Raw genomic sequence first — 18281 nt, forward strand, 5'->3', positions numbered from 1 at the left:
ATGAAAAAATGAGCTTATTCAAACTAACAACATTTTTTCCCCTCAATTTTTGGTGAATTAGATTTGGCATCACTGGTGATTGTGGCAGTGATTGTTTATAAATATTGAGTTTGGTCTTGGTGTCTTAGTTTTCAAAGAACAAGTTACTGTGTAGGATTAGAATATAATAAATTGTTTTGGTTATAAGAGCATTGCCAATTAATTATATTCACACAAGTGAATAGCGAGCAAAATTCTGAGGCAGTGACAAAGTATAATCTTGATAAGCGCTACCGTCCTGTTACCCAAATTTTGGTATTTTTACATTTCTCGTTTTTGCGAGAACACATAAACAATTAAGTCAAATGCGGAGCACTGGAAAAGAATTAATTATAAGAAAAGCAGTAATTATTAATTTTCTTCATAGATAATATATTAAGGAAGGTAAATTTTAATGACTTTAATACTTCTATTATCTAAATTATTCTCTGTATCTATTTATAAAATTATATTTTAGGAAATATAATGTTTCTAAACTGTTAACATATTGTTGTAATGATATCTATTTCAGATCCTTCATTGTCATACACTCAACAAGTCTTTTGTATGATTAAAACAAGTTGGGATTTGAATTTTCCTTTTCTCTTTTAACCAGTCAATAACAAAAAAGAGGAAGTGAAGTCTTTTACTCTATTGATTGAACACTGCTCTTTTTTTCATATTGAGCAGTATTTAGTAAAATTCTTTTTACCTATTTATGTAATAAAAAGATATTTCTTTGTATAAGAAAATGATATCTTATCATGTTATACAATTATTTTGCAAGGATAAAATGTTCAAAATACTTATTACTTAATGACGTATTATAAAATAGTATATTTAATGGAAATTCAACTATGAATTATTAAGATTACTATTGTCTGAATCATCTTTAAATTGAAATAAATAATTACATTTAAAAGAATCATCAAAACATTAGAGCATAAACAGTAAAAATGCCTATGGTATTGTTCCATTTATAACCATATTTCTAACATTTCAATAACAGAAATGATATATGCATATATATATCAGATCATTAGAAATTGGATTTAGCTGAATAAAACTCCTGATCAGAATAATTTTGAAAAAAATATATTGAAAGAAAAAGAAAATGTTTTTCTACATTTTTTTTTTTTAAGTGATAGTTTATTTCTTTTAGAAAAAATTTAATTTTCTAGACTTGTAGATTTTAATCCATCTGTTTGCTTTAACAAAATTGCAGCAATTTTGGATAATGTTTTCTTATTTTTATGAAATTATTAACTCATAGTTGCAGTTCAGAAAAATAACACATTTTGTAGTTTATATAATTATAATTAATGTGGAAGCATTTTCTTTTGCCAACAGATGCTTGGTCATAGTGAAAGAGATTTTCCTGTTCCTTCTGAGTTAAGAGAAGCTATTAAGAACCATTTAGATATTCCAGTTGTTTTCAAGAATCAAATTAAATCTTGGTCTACTCCATTGTTAAATTCCAATTTAACTGGAAAGTATGGGAATACAGTGCTAGATTTTCGTATTGTTCCGAAATCTTATAAAGGTAATAAAAAAAAATATATAATTTTTATGTTAGCTTTTTTTTTTTTTTTTGCTACAAAAATTTGAATTTTTAATATTATATCAACTATGTTATTTTATATTATTAATATGAATTATTTTACAAATTTTTTTTACTAGTTTAGCATTTTCTTTTATTCTGTTAGTATATTTTGAAATATATCCTAATAGTTTTTTTGAGAAAAATTATATTAATATATATTTTTTTCCAAAGAAAAATATTTTTTTTAAGTGATCAGATTTTCTTATTTTGGATATGCACTATTTTTTGTTCCTGTTCCGATTTTAAATATATGATACAGATTAAACTTGGAGAATATAAATATCCAGCTGACTGATTCTATTACTTTTTTAAAATGTCATCTACATTTTTTCAATAAGTATTACATTATTCATACTTTATAGTTTTTAAGAATATAAAAATCATTCTGAAGTTATTTATCTTTTTTAAGGTGTATCATGGGAAGCACAACATACATTTGAAGAAGCTACTATTTCAGATTTCATTTCTTGGCAAAATGAGGAAAATGTTGCTTTGGATTCTACTAATCCATTTAAAAAGTATAAGAAAAATGAATATTGGGCTTATTCTAGTTACAATTACATGAATGTTATATTTCCTAATGATTCAGATATCCAGGTACATTTTTTGTCTATTGATTATTCTGATTAATAACAAGTATGTATTTTATTAATATTTACTTTTATAAATCTTAAGTTAGACTATGAAATGGGATGCATTTGGTTTTCCTGAGGTTACTGGCAAAGAAAGTACATTTTGGCTGGGAAGTGAAGGTGCTAACACCCCTTGTCATTTTGATTCTTATGGATGTAATCTTGTTGCACAAATTACAGGCAGGTAAATATAAATTGAAAATATTTTAAAGAGTTTTTAAAAATATTATTTTGGATTTTGATTAATCAAATGTTGATAGTTATAAATGTTATCTATTTTATCAGTATTTATTGTTAAGAAAACTATCTAGTTATAGTGGTGGCCCAAATTGTGCAAAAATTTGGAAAATTGTTTTTTTTTTTTTTTTTTTTTTTGGAAAGTAGTAAGTTTATAGCAGCATTAGTATCTACAATAACACCATAAAAGTACCTATCGTTTAAAATGTAATTTAACTAAAAGTTTTATGCATTAACTAAAAGTTTATGTTTTATGTCTAATCAGAAATAAGCCGTTACCTTACATCAGACATACCTTGCTTAAATTGAGAGGACATAATTTTTCTTCATTTGAATGTAATCAATGAGCATGGGTGTTTAGACAGCCATTGAGGTGTCATCTTATTATCAGTAGATTTAAGTATTTAATGACATATTTTAAGTGCTTAATGTCAAATTTTACTGTTTTACTCTATTAATTTTCTGCCATATAGATAAGAAAAGAGTAGTTTGATCAGGCCTTCAGGGCTCATCGTATGTATCATTTTTTACAATTGATTAAAATAAAAACATTATTTTAAAAAATATTGACATTTAGAAATTTATCAGAAAAATATTCTTCCAAAAATATTTTTAATTAATTAAATTTAGTAATTTTTATTGAGAAATAGCAATTTAATTTTACTATTTGTTTACTTAACCAAAAATAACTACTATAGATACTTTGATAAACAATCCAAATTTGGTTTTGAAAGTTCTTTAACATTTGATCTATTAGTTTCACTTCAAATAATGCCCATTTAAATAACATAAGTTTAATTCAATTACCTTTTAATAATAAATTAATAACTATCTTTACTTATTCATTCATTTTCACTCATTTATTCATATGCGAAGAAGAAAATGATTATTTTGATGCTCTCTCAGCTTCTTAGTTTGTTCCATATGTTCTGGATCACTTCCTATATAGGTAAAGAGAATTTGGGAGAATATTTAATTAAACATATATAATTTCACTTCTGGGTCAATAATCATATTAATTGCAAAAATAGCTTTTATTATAAGTAAACATGTTTGATAATTTTCATTGTTATAACAGATAGGACATTGACTTTAAATACAGCTTCACTGGGACAAATAATTTATAAATGAATAATCCAGGTGGATAGTTATTACTTGGTTAAGTGATATCTATTCAATACTACTCTTTCTGATAATGAATCATTTTTTGGATTGTAAATAATGCTTCATATGCATGTCGCATAACAAAGTATTATCTTACATCTATTTTATTCCGTAGGTATCCACAGAAATTCAATTTTTAAATTAATGAATGACATAATGGAAGAAACCTCTTTTTAGGAGCTCTTTGAGGAATAACATTTTTAATTTGATAAATTCTTTTGTTACTTATTCCTTTGGAAAGGCTGCATGGAAGTGAATTGTGTTGAAGAAACATTCATTCTGTCGCAGCTGAATATAGATATCAAATCTGATATTTCTGTTTAAATGTTGATTAAGTTATTGGCTGATGTTATATTCTAATTACATTTAGCAATTACATAGTAAATATTTTCTGAAATGATGAAACGAAATATAAATAAGAAATTCCCTTTTTATTTATTTTTTCCCTCTCTCTCTTCTCTGTCTGAAATATCTAGAAAGCTGGTGTAATGTATTGTATTGTTTTACTATGCATTTGTAATGGCGTAATGTATTAGTTTTACTCCGCATTTGAAGCATTCAGATGTCTTTTTTTTTTTTTTTTGATGTGAATAATATATTAACATGTTAATTTATTGATTTATGTTTAAGTATTTTTTTAATATTATTAACTAATATAAAAAGGAGAATATTTGGATCCCAATTAACATTTTTTTTAAATTTCAATTAGTAAATGGAATATTTGCTTCTAGTTTCAGAATTAAAGCTACAAAAATAATGTTTGAAACATATCTTAAAATAATCCAAATCGTTACTTAGTTTTAAAAATTCACTTTTTCAGAGCATTAATCATAAAATGTCCAGGCAATTTTACATATTATCTTATTATTAAATATATACATTTTTTTTTATTAATGAGTGGTAAAATGTATATATTTTATTTAATTTATTTTAAATGTAATTTTGAATTTCATGAAGAATGCATTTCATAATGATGCTTGTTAAATTTCTTTTCTGCTTTTAGTAACCAATAATGTTCAATTATTTTATTTGAATTTTTGAATTAAACTAAGCCAACCATGTCTATAATCCTTCTAGTAATATATGATTCGGAATTTAAAAACGCTCTTTCATCGTTTTTTTTGTTGTCAAATATTGCTTTGCTTTTTTTCAAATCATTTTTCTAATTTTTTGTTGCAGAAAGCAGTGGATACTTTTTCCTGCTACTGATACTTCTTTTTTGTATCCTACAAGAATACCTTATGAAGAATCCAGTGTATTTAGCAGTGTAAATATTTTAAACGTGGATTTTACTTGCCATCCTTTGTTCAAGGTAGTACTGCAAAAATGTGATCTTAATCCCACAAGTTAAATGTGATTTTTTTTTTCCCCATTCTTTGTTCATTCTATTCTTTGTTGATTTAGATATGTTTGCATAGCTGAGTCATAATGATTTGAATTGTGAAGTGTAAAATTTTTTAACATTTTACCTGAGATGTTTTCTGTTTTACAAATAGAAGAAAAAAACCTTTTTATATTTAAGTATTAAGTATTTAATTCTAATTCATGTTTTTTCATCTAAAAAATATAGTTTTCCTGATATTGATTTCATAGCATAAAATTCTAATTCAAGCAGATTTAATAAAGGCTTTTTCAACTGCATAATTTCAGATTTTATTTCTTTAATGTATTTACTAAAAGAAAGAAATTATTTTGGATTGCAGCATGCAGCATAAAGTTTTTTATAAATAATAAATATAAATTTGCTGTATATAATATGTTTTGATTATTTCATTTTTTCCCTTGGTATGTTTATGAGATTTTGATGCATAAGATAGAACAAATCAAAACTAAACTTGGAAAAATTTTCCTGTGTTATCCTGGCCTTTGCAGTCCACTACCCTTTAAATTGTTAGCTCAAACAAGCAAACAAAAAAATGTAAATAACCTATTTAGGCCTGTAGGAGTAAACAGGTTAAATTTCGTGAAGATTATACTTATTTTGATTTTGGGAGTGTTCCATCTGCTGAAACACTGTACCGCTAGAGCTCTGAAAAGTGCAACTAAGTGAGCTTTGCAATGGAGCATAAAAATGAATAAAAAAAAGACTATTTTATGCTTGTGTAGTAGATTTAGCATGATCCAAGGTTCATCACAAGAAAACATGCTCAGATTTGCTACTGCAGGGGCAATTCTTGGAAAATTTTTAGTGTTTCAGGGAGATTTAGTTGATTTATCCATGCCATTATCAATATAATTAATTTACAATTTATTATATTAAAAATGGCATTACCACAAAACTTCAAACCCGAAGTAAAGGTCGGCCATTTCCAAGAATTCTGTCCCACCAAAACAATATTCTTTGAATTGAGTTAATTTTCCATGAAAAAGTTGGAAGAACAAGAAACAAAGACACAGGTGCTCTGTTTCTGGCATAGTCTCCTGCCAAATAACATTATTGGTGCAGTGTGTACAGATGATGGAACACCTAATTTTATCCAACAATTATATGTATGCTTTCTCTATAAAAATTTTAAAATACAAGACTCCCGATTATCCGCGGGCGGGTTATCCGCGCCTGCCGCAGTAAGTTTTTTTTTTTTTTTGCTTCTAAGCAAAGAGAAAATGCTTCCAAAGCAAGAAGCAAACTCAAATGACTGATTTCTTCAAAAAGGTGTAGTTTTACAGTTATGCTTTTGTAATTACATAATACATTACAGTATTAAAACAGTACATATTTATTAATTTTTCTGTGTATCCTTGACACCTCTCGTAAGTACAAAGCACTTTTCTGTCTTCATTAACAAAATGCATTTTAGATTAGTTTTGAGTGATATACTAAACTAAGCGTTAGTTAAACATTTCCTGCTGTTTATTTTACGTATTATTGTACATAAAACGATTTTTCAAAGTTGGAATGACTGTTTTCTCTTTTGCTATACCCGTTTTTAGCTTTTTTCGGATTATCCGCGACGACCGCGCCACCCAATTCCGCGGATAATCGGGAGTGTACTGTATATAAAATAAGTAGTTTAAGATACAGCCAACATAATAACATTGAAATTATTTTTTATTGGAAAAAAAATGTCAAAACTTCTTGAAAAAAACAGACTTTTACAAAATGTGTTATAGTTGAAAATTATGGATTAGCTTGATTTAAATTGTCATCTATTATTTAAAAAGCAGGTTAAAAGTTTAATTTAAACCTATTTTATTCCATTTATATTTGAATTTAACAATTTTAGAAGCGAGTGAAGTTATATGTTCCATGTACCACACCACACCATGTACCACCACCACAAAGGGTTAAAAAAAGACAATTTAATAATTTTTTAAATACTGTATTTTATAATTCATTTTTTAATTCTTTTTTTAATATTGCAATGAATGAATTTAAAGGAAAGATATGAGGCTGACCACATTGTTAGCTGTTTTCTTCTCTTTTCTCGCTTTAATTTATATTGCATTGTTTTTTTTATTGTTTTTTACCCCAGAATTTTAATTGCTATTCTCTCTTTTTTTTTTCTTTTTTTTTTTTTTTTTTTTTTTTTTTGCATGAATATCTAAAAGCAAACTTATAATATTTACCGAGTTCAATTACTATTCAATTTTTAAGTTCAGTTTTCTTTTGAATATTGCAAAATAGACATTTTGAATTTTTGTGATTTATAGAAATAATGAAAGACTTGTAATTGTTTCCTTTCCATCATGAAAAGGTCTGATTAAACATTTTTTTAAATTTGTTATTTATATTTATTATTTATTGATGAATTCTTAGGAGATTAAATTATTACCTATGCCTGAAGTTGATTATTAATTTTAAATTAGGGTTAAAGACCTGTGTTTTTTTATTTGTAGACTGGTTTAAGCTTCAGCTATTTAAAATATTATGACTGAAGTTGAAACTTTATCTGTTAATTAAGAAATTACAGCATCTTGCAAATTATTTGAAAATCTGAATATTAGTGTTTAAAGTGACTCTGTATCTTCTGTATTTTAAATCGTATGTTCTGTTCAAATTATTATACTGTTTGAATCAAAATTAAAGTATTCATCTAGGAATATAGAACTTTCATGACATACATAAGTGTTTTCTTTAATATATATATATATATTTATATAATATATTAAAACATACAGAAAGGAAATGATAAATTTTCTGTTTAATATTGCATTATAGTTCAAAAATTAGAAACATTGAAAGTATACTAGCATTGAAATAATCATTTAGCAGCCATTTGCATGTGTCTCTTTATTTCAGATGGAACCATTTATTTCCCAACCTAATCTCTGCTTTTTTCATCAACATTCTTCTTCTCCCCCTCCCCTCCCAATATTTTACCTTTAATTTCTATTTTAAATGTCTCAAGTTTTCAAAAAATAATTTTTATGCTATAAACACTAATTATTAAAAAAATGTCATTTTTACCATTTCTTATTCATAGAATGCTCATCCACATATAATTACTTTGGAACCAGGAGATGTATTGTTTGTTCCTAAGAAATGGTGGCATTTTGTTTCATGTTTAGATAATATCACAATTAGCATCAATACATGGATTGAGCTGGTAAGCTGGTGAAATTTTATATTTATCTAAATATTAAAAGATGTATGGGAAGCATAACTGAAATTCAAAAAATATATGAGGTCGAAATGTGAATGTTGAAATAGATGTTAGACAAGTCTTGTTAATATATGCTTATTATATCAAGTAGAAACTAGCTACCTTCTGTGACAAGTTTGCTTGTGATCAATATTGGTTATGTTTCGATTTCACTAAAATTAAATGTTTATGATGGAGTGTGAAAATATTTTAGTAATTTGATGGGGGAAAAAACTAATAAAGCTTTTGAAATAGGATAAAAATCTGAAAATTTAATAAACCCATGATGAAAGAAAGATCTAAAAAAAAATGATTTACCAACTGAATACCTTAGAAAGTTAGAAATACTGAAATATGTAAATTTAAACTCTTCAGGCAGAGATGTTTTAGCAAAAGAAATTTAGTAGTTTTAAAGGTATATCACTGCATCTGTTTATTAAAAGATAAAAATGAAATTCTGTAGTTATATCCAAAGAAAATGTTTTTTTAATAGTAAGTTTAACAATGAAAAAAAAATTAGTTAACTAATATTCAGAGAAAGTGAATTTCCTTGCAACAAAGAACAGCATTGTTGCAAATACTGTATAAAATTAATTTTTAAAATTCAAAGAAATTGGAAAAAAAAATATTAGAAAGGTAATTTTTTACAGTTAAGAATGATATAAAAATAGTTTCCACGTAATATGTTCCTGGGTTATCACAAAGAAACAGCAGAATCTCATTAACTGAAAAGATTGCTGCGAGCTGTGCATTGTCATCCTCTATTGTTTATTTATGCTAAAATTGGTAGTTCTTGGTAAACATATACAAATATTTCATTTTATTGTTCGTAATGATAACTAGGCAAGGGACAATTTTGAAATGTGTAAAATAGATATCCATCCTTGTCTTGTCTTTTAATTATTAAAATCTATGAAGTGATTAGAAGTGGGACATTGTTGTTAATTAATTATTTAACATGTTGTTAATTAATTTTCTATTATTATTTATGGCATAGCCATCTTTGGCATCCAGTTTTATTTCTTCCTAAATAATTACTGGCTGTTACTCTATTAATAGGAAATGCATAATTAATTAACATTTCACTCTTATTATTTGATAGGACTAAAAAGTATGAATTCAGTGGAATTTGAAATATATGCATATATGTGAAAATTACAGTTTGATTTTATTTTCTGAGTGTTAGATTTTGTTTATTCAGTATTGATTTTAGTTAGAAAGAGTAGAACTATTTTTTACATTCTATTAAACATACCTAGCAATAAATAAATGGATAACTTTTATGATTTTAGATTCATCCCCTCCCTAAAAAAATTATTATTATTATTATTATTATTTAGAAATATTGGGGAAAAAATGAGAAAGGATTATCATCCTGATTAAGGAGCTTTTGCACACATGCATCAACAAAAGAAGAAAAAGTTTATATTTTGTAATCTGATTTTCAGAATTTAACCACCTTTTTTTAAAAAATACTTTTAATATTGTTGTAACTATTATTGCTTAGTCTTAGCACTCTTCATGAGTTGAAAACATATATTAAACCTTTAATTGACATTTTACTATCCATTAATTTTCCCAATTTTAATTTTGTATCTGTAGATAAGATTTGGTGCTGAATAATTCTAGGGAAACAGAAAATTCTTAAATTAATAAAGATAAATTATAAGATTCTTAAATTAATAAGATACTTTTTATTTTTATGAACTTTCAATATGTAAAGGATTTAAGAGGAAATATGGTATTTTCTGTTGTTCAAAGGGTTCTAAAGTATTTGAAGTTTAATATATATATTTATATATAATATGAGATTAATGAGGATTCCCAGAGGGTTTTTAGAACAAATTGACCCTTATTTGTGTTTCTTGGAAAAAGAAATCCATTTTTCATTTCAACCATAATGAGTAATTTATTTCTAAAATGCACATCAGTCTGTCTTTGAATATACTGATTAAGAGCATAACTTAAGGTTGGAATTTATTTCTCCTATTAATACTTTTCTGCTGTAGGATGTTTTCACTTATTGTAACACTGATGAGTTTAAGCCTTATTTAAAAACAGTAACTTGAATTTTTTAAAAAAGATTTGCTTTTGATATTGAAATTTTTAAATCATTCTTCATTATGCTATTGGAGATTCCGATTATTTCAACATCAGTTGTACCACAATTTTAAGAATCGGTAACTTTTTGCGTGAAATTAAGGATTGGTTAAAAATAAATTCAACAATCCAAAAAATATAATATTCATCAAGAGATTTTTTTTTATCTATAATAATTTGTAGATTCTAAATAGTTCTTTTTCTAATGAAAGATAGATTAACTGTTAAAAAAAATCTGTGTATTTAGCTATATTCATGGATATACTTTTATCACATTTTTAACTTATTGAAATTGCACGGGAGACTGATGATATTTTTCAATTAACAAATCGACAAAAATAAGGTTTTAGTGTGATTTAAAAATCTTGGTTTTTCAATAAGAATCTATGCTGTTAAAAAGCATTTTATCTTTAGAATATATGTATAATCTGTTAAGAAATCATTTTATGATTAAATTTTAAGAATCTTTTATTAATAAAAAAACTTCTGAGTTCAGACTATAAACCATGCTCAAATGTTTCATTTCTATTACATCTCGTATATTTTAATTCACTTAAAGATTTAATTTCTATTTTTTTAATCCTTGTATCACAGTTTGAAAATTATACTATATATAAATTGGAGAAATAAAAGACAACTGTCTTTTATGAATTGCAAACTTCTCTTAAAACCAAATAAAAGTTGATAGTCAGTGAATTATATTATGAATTGCAAGTTAATCTTCAGTGAATATAAAAACTTACTGTAATTTAGTGAAATGTTTGTATTTTGGACATTCCTAAAATAATTTAGAAAGAAGAAATTTTCTAGATTACCCTTTATGATTTGCCAAATAGCTGGGAATATTTGTATTTAAACTATATTCAGTTCACAATAGTAATTTTATGTGCAGCATGTCATCCAGTTTAATTCTACAAACATCCTGTTGTTTTAGGATTTTTTTTTTTTTCAGATAATCCACTTTTTAATATATCATCCAGAATGCGAACATATCAGACTAAGTGAAAACTAAAACATATGTTCAAAGCTGTTTCATTGTATATGTTTATCTAATAATCATAAAATTAATGCCATTATTTCACTATTGATTTATGTGTTTCGTAATTAATCTCTTCCACTTCTATGTCCTATGCATATTTTATAAAGTACTTACATTATTATCCATTGATGGTTCTTTTAGAAAAATTATTAATTTTAACCATTGATTGTCATAAGCAATATTTTGGTTTAGATGTAAAATTATTACAAATAAATTTTTTACATATTTAAAGGATTCTGATCCTCATTGCCGCCTTGAAGAAGGAGTTGCAAGGGCTTTGATGTCTGCGTTAATTACTTTTTATGAACCAGATAAAGAGAATTGGCTAAATCCAAAAGAAGTAAGTCCATATATAATATATACTTTAAATCTTAATTCACTTCCTAATTTTTATCTTAATTTAGATTTTATTTTCATTCTAAAATGTTCTCTTATTTCCTGATCCAATTCCCACTTTTTATTTAATTATTTTTAACACATGCTTTAGAAAACTGGTGACTATTCATTTTCTCATGCTCCAAGCGATTAAATGATAAAAATCCCTAATGTTTACGATATTCTTTTAAAGATACCGAAGATTCCCTTTCCTAAATCTACACTTGTCAAAGAAATTCCTATCAAAATCTGATAATAAAATCACTGAAGGGAAAATTTTCTGTGACTGTGCTCTTTTATCACAATGTGAACGGATGTAAATAAATTGGTAAAATTATATATAATATAATATTATACTGAAGTATAGTAAATTTATGATAAGGAATAAAATCATGCTCATTATCTTAAAGCTTTTTTTATTCTTGTTTTTTCTTTCTCTGAAATTTTTATCTATTCATGATATTAATATCTTTTTGTAGATTTATGATGTTTCTTTTCTATGGCATATAAAAATCCCCTTCTTAAAAAAAAAAAAAAAAAAAAAAAAAAAACATGATTTTTGTAGCCTTTTATGTATCTGAGATTCAGTTTGCTATTTATATTATTTACATAAAATCTACTGTCCTAAAAGTTTATTTACTTATTTTCTTTACATTTATTTGATAGGAACTAGTATCTCCAAATGAAGCTATAAAGTACATAACAACATCTTTGCAAGAAATTGGTGGAATCACAGATAAGGATCAAGATAAAAATCCTCAGTTTTCAAAAGTGTGCAAGACTGCTGGAAAATTTGATGTTCATAATAGTATTTGTAAAGACAGCTCTATTCATGACATTTGTGATTATAAATACATTGAGAAAGTCGAGCCATCATCATTTCAGGAATACTTAATAAAAACAAACCAACAGCTTTCACTGGAATCTGTGCTACCACAAGAAATAACTCTAAAAAAAATTATAAATTCTTTTGTTCACCCTGAAGTTGTATCTTTAATTTGTCATTTACTTAAAGACAAGTAGAAGCAAAATGTCTTTATTTTTATTAACTTCATATATTCAGATATTTTTTTTTTATTTGGTTAAGGAACTTTTTAAGTAAAATTTTTTTTAATTTTGAAGTATTTTATATTCAATATATATAGAGAGCAAGAATATATATATGTCATTTATTCTATGATTGTTGATGTAAAGCATGCAATTGTTACTCTTTTTTACATCTTATCTGCATTGTTACAATCAATTTATATATTCCAATAAAGAAATGCTTATTTCCTTTTTGTATTTTATATCTACAGAAAGTAAAGATAGCCATTACTAATTTTACATAATTAATGCTGAGTATGCATTTTATTATATATACTTGTAAATTAAACTTATGATTTTAATTTAAAAATAAGTTTTAATAATAAATCTAAATTATACAAAAGAAAATTATACCATATAAATTATACAATAGAAAAATATTCAAAAGTATTTAATTAAAAAAAAATTGTTGAATATTTGATACTTTTGATGTAAAAATTATTATTACGAATATCAGCAAGTAGAGATAGGAATATGTACATACTTTTTAGACAGAAATAACAATAGAAGTTTAAGCTATCTGCTTTATTTTGTAAAAATTACTTATTTCAGCTGCTCATCTAACTTTTGATTCTGTTATGAATAAGAAGTTTTTACTTGCATAAAGTAATTTTCAGTTTTGATATTCCCATTAAAGAATTTTATGACAAATATCTGCTTGTTGCTTTTTATTATTGTTTGTAATCATTTAAGTTGATATGTACTTCATTTGTTTCTAAATGTTTTCCTCAGTGCATAGTAATTTTTTAAAAATTAAGTTAACTGTTTTTTTGAATTAAGGTAACTGTCAGGACTTTTGTAATTCCTTTTATTTTATATGCCTTTATAAAATTAATGTATTTGATTATTTTAGGAAAACTAATTAATTAATGATACTTATCAAAACATTTCTACAATTGCCACATTGTTATATTTGGCACAATTCTTTTCCACTTACCATGTTGTTCTCTATGGTCAGGTTTTTATTTACAAAGATGTTTGGAATTTAAAGCTGGAACTAATAAGAGATTTCTTTATCAAAGTATTTAAGCTGTTAAAATAGCTTAAAATTTGTATAAAAAATGCATTTTTTTTACATGAATTTATATGCATTCGGTGATAAATCATCTATTGTTTCATTTATCTGTTTTTCTCTTATTTAGGTAATTAGAAGGTGCTCCTGATGTACTATAGAATTTCTATGGGAATGATTATGAATACCAAGAAATGCATCTTGTCTTGAATTTGGCACTTATATATATTTAAAATAAATTTATAGTATTGTTGATGTAGCCGAACTACTTAAAATTATAAATTAATTCTGTGTTTCATTTTATTATATTTCTATTGCTAAGTTAAGCCTGTCAGTTTATTTTTATTCATACTTTTTTTTCTTTTTTTCAGTTAATTTTTTAGTTTATTTTATTTTAAGTTTAGCTTTATGTTGTAATTTTTTTCTATCTAGTACCTGCTTGAAAAGCATTATTAACTAAGCAAAATATTTTTTGTAAAGAAACTAATTTATAAATTAAAATATGTATGTTTTTTTCTAGTTAAAATTTTCTTAATAGATTTCCTATATCATTATATTGTGTGTTTATTATTTTTTTTCAAATATTTTTTTTAATTAATGTGTATTTAAACTGTGACTGTATTTTAAATTAAACATTGATCATTTTATTATGACAATTTTTCTTTGGTCATATTTATTACTTTTTTAATCAGAGAGGAATATAAGTTACAATATTATGTAAATTCTTGCAAATAATTTTAGTATTAGAAAAAATTTTATTATTAAGTCACTATTATTTTTTTCCAATATAATTGTTTCTCCAAAAGAAAAAAAATTGCAAATGGTTTTATAAATTACATGCTGATTTTTTTTTCATTAAAGTTTTTTAAAACCAAAAGAAAAGTATTTGATTTCTTTATTCACAGTCTCTTGAATTATTCTATACTTTTGATGACTGTTGTAGTCAATTTTTTTAAATATTTTTTTATGAAATGCAGTTTTTTATCTAAATTAATACTTTGCTTTTAATTTTTATTTTATTTATTTGCAGGTAAACCAAAACTGTTGAGTAACTATCATCTGAATTTGAATTCCTTTTCTGCTGCTCTTTTATATCAGAAAGAGATCAAGGACAAACCAGTCGGTCGTTATAAATGCTCATTTTGTTATTATTCAACAGACAGGACTACTAGCTTCAAAAATCATCAACTTGTTCATTCTGGGGAAAGGCCTTTCAAGTGCCCTATATGCTCTTTTGGATTTACTACAAAACAGAATCTCAGGAGGCACTTACCATTGCATAAATAAATGCTTTTAACCTTTGCATCAGGTTTCACCAATACAAAAAAGATTTTATCTAAAACCTAATTTAGGTATATCTTTTTTTAATATAATTATAAATCACTAAATGTGTGAATTGTCTCAATGAAAAGAAACTTCACAGACTAAAGGAAGGTTATTTTCACATATAGATGCTTTTCCACTTCACATTCTTCTCTGACAACCCACCGGAATTATGAATATGAGAAAATATGTTATAAAAACATATTATTTCTGATGACTGGTCCCACCACCTAGTGATGGATATTTTTAGTGTATAAAAGAATACATCTTAATGGGGCTTTTTCTGGGATCTTTTGATGTATAGTAGAAAATCCTGTAGTTTTACATCTGGCATCAAAAGTTTGGATTTATTCAGATATTAATTACAGAAATATACAAAATGTTTTTGAAAATAGATAACTTAAATGCTGTACAAATTTTAAAATATTTATTATTTCAATTAAACAAAAGACATTTTGTTTAATTGAAGACAAAAAAAAAAAGACATTTTGATTTCAGCAAATCTCTCTCTAAATTCTGTTGATGAATACCTTAAAGATAAATTATTGCTTGAGCCCTTATTTTTCTATTACCTGATTTTCATCCATAGCATATGCTAATATGTGTGCTGCAATTTCATGTATAATTAACTCTAATGTGAAAACCATTGTCTACTTAAAAATTGCATTTGAATCATACTAAATATATAATTAATAACAAAAAAAAATGTAACATAGTAATTTCCACCAATTTTTATAAGAACAGCAAAATAATTTTTTTTTAATGTTGAGATGTCAAATTGATATCCTAAGTTATTTGAAATGATATCACACTTTAACTTCGACAGTTTTTCTAGCTTTCTAAACTGGAAATATATTTAACAATGTTCAAGTCTTTAAAATATATTCCACATATTGTTTGAGTAATGCAGATTCAAGCCAGAAAGTGCTGTTAACAATATTCATTCATTATTTGTTCTAAATCTAAGACTCTAGAACAAATGGAAACTATTGAAAATTTGTTGTTTTACCTGAGAAGCATTGACAAGACAGTAAATCAAAGTTATGGAGCCTAATCAGTCAGGTTCTTAGAATGCTTGTTTAGATTTAGTATTTCATATAACATTTTGCTTTCATCCGAACACCAACACAGGCATTTTTATTCATAATTTCTACTCCATTCAAACCATTAGATAATAAAATTTGTACAGTTCTTAATAAATCAGTGTTAATTCTGTGATTATATACTGCAAGTTCACCTGATGACCTAAAATACTTAATTCTTTTTAGGAATTATTAGCTAATGCAAAATTAATTAAACTGAAATCTCATTTTCATTGGAACTAATCATATATCTTTAATCTAGTATTATATAAAATAATGTACTTTTTTGGCAGAATATGTAGTTTTGTAAAGGAAAAGTACTAGTTTTTAGAATAAATGATATATACTTGTCTGTGATAATTTTTTAACAAAACATGTTACGGGTCTACTTATGAAATATATATATATATATATTATGATTTAGAGGGAGGGAGCATGTTTTTATTTTATGTAATTTTCTTGAATATTTGTAAGTATTGCTGTTTTAAGCAATTTATATTAAAAATTGTGAACCAGTTTGTATTATCTGACAACATCTGATTGTGATAGCATTGCATTTATTGTTTTATCTATTACAATTATATAGTTGGTAATAAAAATTTTACATGTCCATTTACAGTGGTATTTATCTTTACTTATAATAAAAGTATGTTTGCTAAAGCACAACAGAAGTGGCAATGGACCATTTGTTTAGAGCAATCAAATTTGGTATGAAATATTTTAGAGAGGAATGTGCCACTTAAGTGTTTTTTAAAATTAAAAAAATTATGCAAAATTGTAATAATTTTTAAAATATTAGTACCCTAGAAAGATTTTTACACAAATTTATTTTATTTATTTATTTTTAATTATGACATTTTTATAAATATTTTCTGTTGTCTATATATATTTTTTCCATTGTTGAAAGCTAAAAGATGAAATTATTTATTTTTCCATTATTTCATCAATTCTATTTATAAAATATTCCCAAAATATTAAATAATATAGCCAATATGTTGAAGGATTATAATTACTATGTATTGATTTTCTATCAGCATGCCTAATAATAATCCAGTTAATATATTAGTAGGCACAATGGTAAGCACAGTATTGTCCAAGGTGTTGCATATGAGTTCCCTTATTTAATAAATTCATAAACTTACTTCCACATTTTTAAATTAATCCACAAGTTAATGAGTTTAGTTTTCTTTATTATTTAATAACTTTCTGAATATAATTTGTTTTTTATGTATTACGATTCCTGACTGTGCAGCTTTGCGAGAAAATATTATTCAGGTAGATCCTTAGTATTTATAACAATTAAGCAAATGTAATAAAATAGTTAGGAACCAATTAGGAAAATGTTTTAATAATGCTTTGGATTAAAATTATTTGTCAATTTTGTAAAAAATAATCTCTTTAATCAACTTGTCAGTCACACTCCTCTGTCTTAGGGAATTATCTAATCTGTAATATTTATATGTGCTACACCATTTTAATGATAGAACGGTTATTAATCTTTTTACATGTGGAATAAGGAAATGAAATGGCAACACTGTATAAGATGATGTGGATAGAATGTGATGTGTGACCTAATTTTTTTTAGCAAGGTTCTTGTACACGATAGCTTCTAAAATAACAGCCTTAATATCAATCGCAATTTTCGGAAAGTTATGAATAAGAGATTAATCAAGCTTAAATGTAACCATTACTCCTAGATAAACAGTTACTAAAAGTAATTTCATGTCTAATTACAAATGAATACATTTGATGAAATGTTAATTTAATATGTGAATAGCTTAACCCTCTGGCTGCATAATTTTTTTTAAATCACTGTTTAGATGCGATATTTGCAAATTTCAAATAATTTTCAAAGAAAGTGAACTGATAAGATATGTTACACTATAATATAATAAAAATCTCCAATTGTAAAAATGAACACTCTAAATTGCGAAAAACACGGGATACAACAGAAAATGGACCGATTGCCAACCCACAGAAAGCGCAGGATACACAACAGGTGGATACGCAGGAGGGTTAATAGGTAC

At 25.2% G+C, this 18281-nt stretch overlaps 1 protein-coding gene across 2 annotated transcripts; it reads left to right on the forward strand.

Annotated features, from left to right (window-relative positions):
• The first annotated feature begins 91 nt into the window (after window positions 1-91).
• LOC129961991 (HSPB1-associated protein 1-like) lies at window positions 92-12961 on the forward strand. 2 transcript variants are annotated; one of them, XM_056075644.1, is made up of 8 exons: window positions 92-383; window positions 1369-1561; window positions 2031-2218; window positions 2301-2437; window positions 4834-4966; window positions 8079-8201; window positions 11609-11716; window positions 12418-12961. In XM_056075644.1, the coding sequence occupies exons 1-8, from the start codon at window positions 345-347 to the stop codon at window positions 12772-12774; spliced, it is 1278 nt and encodes a 425-aa protein (XP_055931619.1). In that variant the 5' UTR covers window positions 92-344; the 3' UTR covers window positions 12775-12961. The 2 variants fall into 2 exon arrangements, with proteins under 2 accessions (XP_055931619.1, XP_055931620.1); XM_056075645.1 differs by having other exon boundaries at window positions 92-423; window positions 12418-12959.
• Window positions 12962-18281: the final 5320 nt, after the last annotated feature.

The sequence above is a fragment of the Argiope bruennichi genome, chromosome 2, assembly GCF_947563725.1.
Source record: "Argiope bruennichi chromosome 2, qqArgBrue1.1, whole genome shotgun sequence".
Classification (NCBI taxonomy): domain Eukaryota; kingdom Metazoa; phylum Arthropoda; class Arachnida; order Araneae; family Araneidae; genus Argiope; species Argiope bruennichi.

Excerpts from the sequence above, each read along its gene's own strand:
- LOC129961991 (XM_056075644.1), top strand. The coding sequence starts at position 345 with ATGCGGAGCACTGGAAAAGAATTAATTATAAGAAAAGCA. Across the intron at positions 384-1,368 it reads AATTAATTATAAGAAAAGCA|ATGCTTGGTCATAGTGAAAG; the intron begins GTAATTATTAAT and ends TTTTGCCAACAG. Across the intron at positions 8,202-11,608 it reads TCAATACATGGATTGAGCTG|GATTCTGATCCTCATTGCCG; the intron begins GTAAGCTGGTGA and ends ACATATTTAAAG.